General features: G+C 39.9%; 1 protein-coding gene across 1 annotated transcript in view; it reads right to left on the reverse strand.

Moving 5' to 3' along the window:
* Positions 1-3,959: 3,959 nt before the first annotated feature.
* The window catches only part of LOC106011510 (MDS1 and EVI1 complex locus protein EVI1-A), a 4,801-nt gene continuing 3,402 nt past the window's right edge, over positions 3,960-5,358 (reverse strand). The window contains exons 4-5 of the mRNA XM_013081492.2: positions 5,042-5,242; positions 3,960-4,123 (exon numbers count right to left, since the gene is read on the reverse strand). Coding sequence (XP_012936946.1) covers positions 4,035-4,123; positions 5,042-5,242 — 290 coding nt within the window. The 3' untranslated portion in view covers positions 3,960-4,034. The remainder of the gene's footprint in view (positions 4,124-5,041; positions 5,243-5,358) is intronic.

Below are 5,358 nucleotides of genomic sequence, written 5' to 3' on the forward strand. Positions count from 1 at the left end.
CCCCCCCCCCTTAATAATTCATCCTGATGGTATTGCTAATGACTGCCACTGTTGTAACCTTGCTTACTTGTTATCATACAGTTTTATTGCTTGTATGAGAAGAATAGCAAACCTGATCTCCGATAAATGTATTCGTCCATATTATACGCTTATTGTGTGAATGTATTTATGTACATCGTAATTTGTTTGGAGGATACAGTAGAACACGGCTGTAGCGGGACATATGGTTCCAGAAGAAAAATTCAGTTATAGGCCAGTTCCCGCTAGGAAGGCAAAAGGGGAAATTACCGATAAAAAAATAAATTTCATCCACATGATGACTTCCCTTCCATAATTTTGCGCTTTAGTTAAGTCTTCCTTTTCTTGTCAACTCCGTTGATTATCTCGGCCTTTAACTCGAGTGCAGACGCATTTGTCGTTGTTGGAAGCCATCTTTACGTCGGTCTCGTTGCTAGTGCTATCGATCGCACCGGTAGGCCTAAAGTAGAACGTGAAATGGATGCGTGCGTATGCCTGCCTAAGAGCATCATCGATCGTAATTCAATGAATCACGAATCACTCACTACTCGCTCTCCTCTTCTTTAATTTTTTGACCTAGCCTAGGCCTAGGGCTATGGCCTATACGCTCTCATGCTGAGCGTCTAAGCTACAGCACATCACTTTTGGAGTGGCTCACGTCGTAACGCGTCTCTCCGCACCATTTCTGTCTGCCGCCTGCCCTACTTCACTCATCACTGGACTGGCCAATCAAAACGCCGCACAGCTGACTGCCTGATTGGAACCCGCCTACAGCCCCCCAACCCCGTACCCTCCAGCTAAAGCTCGCTCGATCTCTCCCGCTGTATCCGAGTTCGGGCCTTTCCTTGCCTCGCTAAACCCGAGCACAGGTAATTAAGTTTACATAGACACTGCAGTCATGTTCTACTGTATTTGCTTTTGCTATGTGGCATTTGAACTTGATATTGTGCTCGTGGTCTAGAGATTACGGTGTTCGCCTCTCATTCAATAGGTACCGGGCTCGAAACCTGACAGCGACAGGAAAATATTTTCTCTCAGGTTTTTTTCCCCTTCCCTGCTCTCTATCCAAGTTCTGTCGTCTGATATCGTCTCCACTTTCTGTCCCCGCCCCCCACCTCCACCCCCACACCCCTTTTGCCCTCTTCTCTGGGCCCTTGACTCTTTCTGCAGCCTTTCTGCTGCTACTCTTCGGCCCCTTCTTAGCGTTGTCATTCATCCACACCCCTGATCTTTGGGTGCTTAACACCACCTTTTTTCTATTGTTTTTTTTTTCAAACAATAAAAAGAAGAAAGGAGGAGACATAAGGACGATAGATGTGGGATAGGAAAGAAGGAGCAAACCATACCAAAGCACCCGCCAACTACCCGCGTGAACGCTCACTGTGCTCCATTCTCAGCCACATGCCACTTTTCTTCTTTTTTTTTAACACTCGTGTACTATCGTACTTATCTTAGACAACCATCCATTGTCGAGGAGAACACTGGACGTTATAGACATCTGGTCAACTTATAGAGATATACATTCAAATGACTTTTGTCTTTGTCACAGAACTAATGTAACACATTCAATTGTCCCTGTCTTTATCACAGACCTAATGTAAAACGTTCAAATAGCTCCTGTCTTTATCACAGAACTAAACGACCGCATGACACCTTAAGCGCTTAAAACTGCCAACACTGTACAGTTGTTGTTTTTTATTGTGAAGTCTCTTTCATTCACATCACCTCGCCTTTCTGTTGCCCAGCGCATACAATTCCCAGAGCTAACTTTTCCTCTCAAGGAAGAAACGAACCTCTTCGCTGAAGCAAACAGACGCTACAAAATGTTTCAGTCTGTCTCACTTGTCCAAAAAACTTACGTACTCATTGTAAAACTTATCTCCAAAGTATCGTCTGGGATTATTCCCTGGTGGACATATTTGTGACATGGTTTAATTTTCAAATCCTGCCTTAAGATTCTGTAAGTTGTGGACTTTTACCAGCCTAGTTCACTGTCACGTCTTCGAACAGATTCCTTGACGTTGTCGCACCCGACGAGCGACCTGCTTCCACATGTTAATCATATTGGCACTATTATATTTATGATTACTCCCTTTATTAGATCTTGCGGCTTTCTAACAGACATCCTCACAATTTCAACTGTTTGAACACACATCAAATTACTCTTTCAGAAGGTGCACTAGATCTAAATCTGGAATCAAACTCCTATTCACCGCAATAACAGGCGTGCAGCTTTTTTTAAAACTCGAAGTCAGCGTATTTTTCTAACTTTAAAAAACATTTCTGGGTTACTTCAAGATATGGTTGATGCAGCAGAGCTGCAGCAGCTCTCATAACCAGTTCAAACTTGAGCATGAAATATGACATCCGGAGGATCAAATAATAATTCCCCTCAAATTTTGTACAAAGGTGAGCAAAAATTGGAGAAGTTATTCACCTTTTTCTCGCGGTCATCGAGCCTGGGACAGTAGGTATGTCTGTTTGAGTCAACTCCCAACTTCACAAAGTTTTATCGATGTAAGCAGAGGTCTATCTAATATAGAGAATGCAAACAAATATCAAACAAATACACCAACAAAAGGTGTGTCTGACAAAAGATTTACACTAACAAACAAGCAAACAATTAAACAAACAAACAAACAAATAAACAAACAAACAAGTGCATCTGACAAAAGAGTTACACTAAATAGCAAGCAAAATATTAATAAATAAAAAAGCAAATAAACTAACAAACAAAGCAATAGTACGTGTTAGAGATAAATAACACAAACAAACAAACAAACAAACAAACAAACAAATAAACAAACGAACAAACAAACAAACAAACAAACAAACAAACAAACAAACAAACAAACAAACAAACAAACAAACAAACAAACAAATCTTCACTTTGCTAGTCTGTATCTTTTATTGCAAAAATAAAATCACAATCAGCAATGCAAATTAAAGGACGGACATAAAGAATTTACGGGATTTTCTGTAGATAAAACAACCAGGAAGCATTATATGTCATGGGTGACGTGCTACACTTCTTCGTTATAATATTGTACAGAGTAGAAAAACATTTTATCCCCCTTTTATCCCCCTAGTCCTGCTTCTGTTGCACTTTACAATGCCGTTGCCAAAGTCTGATTCTTCTTGCTTTTTTGTCAGACTTGTATTCTGCTTTGTTTTTCATATTTTATCCTGCTTTTTGTCGAACCTTCATCCTTTTATGATCCGCTTCTGCTTGCTTTTATGTCGGACTTTTATCCTTATTTTTTCAAATTTTTATCACGCTTTTTGTCGGACTTTTATCTTTCTTTTGTCATATTTTTTATCCTTCTTTTTGTCTCCTACTCATACGTGGAACTTTTATCCTACTTTTATCCAGCTTCTGTCTTCAGTCATTCTGCTTCTTTCGTGGTGTCGTTTTACTTTTATTCAATTTTGACCTGATTTTAAGCTGCTTTTCTACCCCTAAATTTTTCTTCTACTTTTCCTCTGATTTTATTGTAAATATATTCTTCCCTTTTCCTTTTATTCAAATTTGATGAGAAAAAAAAGACAATTATTTTTTAAACCTACTAATTTAAAAACAACAAAAAACTAGGGAGAAATAATGAGGCAACGAAGGAATGAAGAAATGAAGAAAGAAAGAAAGAAATATAAAAATAAGTAAGGAAATGAAGAAATAGACAAAGAAATGAAGAAATAAAGACATGAAGAAATGAATAAAGAACTGTAAAAATGACTTTGTCAATTCTCAAAGAGGAACTGGAAAATGAACAGAATGTACAAATTACATATCATGATGAAATCTCTCTCTCTCTCTCTCTCTCTCTCTCTCTCTCTCTCTCTCTCTCTCTCTCTCTCTCTCTCTTTCTCTCTCTCTCTCTCTCGCTCTCTCTATCTATCTATCTATCTATCTATCTATCTATCTATCTATCTATCTATCTATCTATCTATCTATCTATCTATCTATCTATCTATCTATCTATCTATCTATCTATCTATCTATCTATCTATCTATGTGTTCAGCCATGGTGGTTCTTCATGTGAGTGTCGTAGGAGACTTGCTGAATAAAACTCTGGTCACAGCTCTGGCAGTGAAACAGTCGGTAATCTGAGGGGAGAAATTGTCATTGTCAATTTATTATGTTTTACGTCCTCATCGACACAATTAGAGAATCTGATAATTCTATGGGAAGACGGACAGTGGTACGTCAAGGTCTGAGTTTTGGGTAAGTAGATGAGAGAGAGAGACAGAGAGAGAGAGAGAGAGAGAGAGAGAGAGAGAGAGAGAGAGAGAGAGAGAGGGGGGGGGAGGGAGAGAGAGATAGAGAGAGAGAGATCGAGAGAGAGCAGAGAGATCGAGAGAGAGAGAGGTAAAGAGAGAGAGGGAAGGGGGGCAGAGAGAGACAGAGATAGAGAGGGGGGGCAGAGAGAGACAGAGAAAAACACACTCAGAGAGAAACAGAGATATAGTGGAGAGAGAGGGGGGGGGGGTAAACAGAGAGAGAGAGAGAGAGAGAGAGAGAGCGAGGGAGAGAGAGAGAGAGTGTATGTGTGTGTGTGTGTGTGTGTGTGTGTGTGTGTGTGTGTGTGTGTGTGTGTGTGTGTGTGCATGTGTGTGTGTGAAAGAGAGAAAGAGAGAGAGAGAGAGAAAGAGAGAGATAGAAATGGAGAGATAGAGAGAGAAATTGAGAGAGAGTGAGAGAAATGGAGAGAGACTGAGGGATGGGAGATTTGATTAAGTATAGAGGAACACATTGACACAACAACAGTAGTTTTGTGCAACAAAACACGTACATTTGTAATGGTATCACATGGCGTGAATGTATCTTGCCTGTATGAAAAATTCTAAACTCACTAGTCTAACGAAATTTTGCTGTCTGTTTGTGAAAATGATAAGGATAAAAATAGCTCGAAAATTGATGAAGCTTAATTTGAAAATTCCTCAGACCTTTTTCAAAGAATTGTTTTTCCAATTATGGGAATAATGACGATGATAAGGAGGTAAACGGCGATGAAGAATATTTACCTGTGTGTCCAGTTGCATGTCTTCTCAAGTCCGTAACACAGTTGTTCTGTGAGTCACAGAAACAACACACATAGAACTGATCCTCCAGGTGAGTGGCGATGTGTCGTTTGATGTCTTTGTCTCTGTTGAAGAAAGTTCTGTTGGTAGTCCCTCCATCTACGTCACTGTCGGCGCAAAACTTGCAGGCAAACTTGTTCTCAGCTGGTGATATAGATGTTTAGAAATATTGATTTACATCATCATCATCCAGTGCCTGATCTGCGACAGACATCGGCGATCATGATTTCCCATTCATTCCTTTGCTCGGATGCTCTCAG

Source organism: Aplysia californica, unplaced genomic scaffold (genome assembly GCF_000002075.1).
Source record: "Aplysia californica isolate F4 #8 unplaced genomic scaffold, AplCal3.0 scaffold00133, whole genome shotgun sequence".
Lineage (NCBI taxonomy): Eukaryota > Metazoa > Mollusca > Gastropoda > Aplysiida > Aplysiidae > Aplysia > Aplysia californica.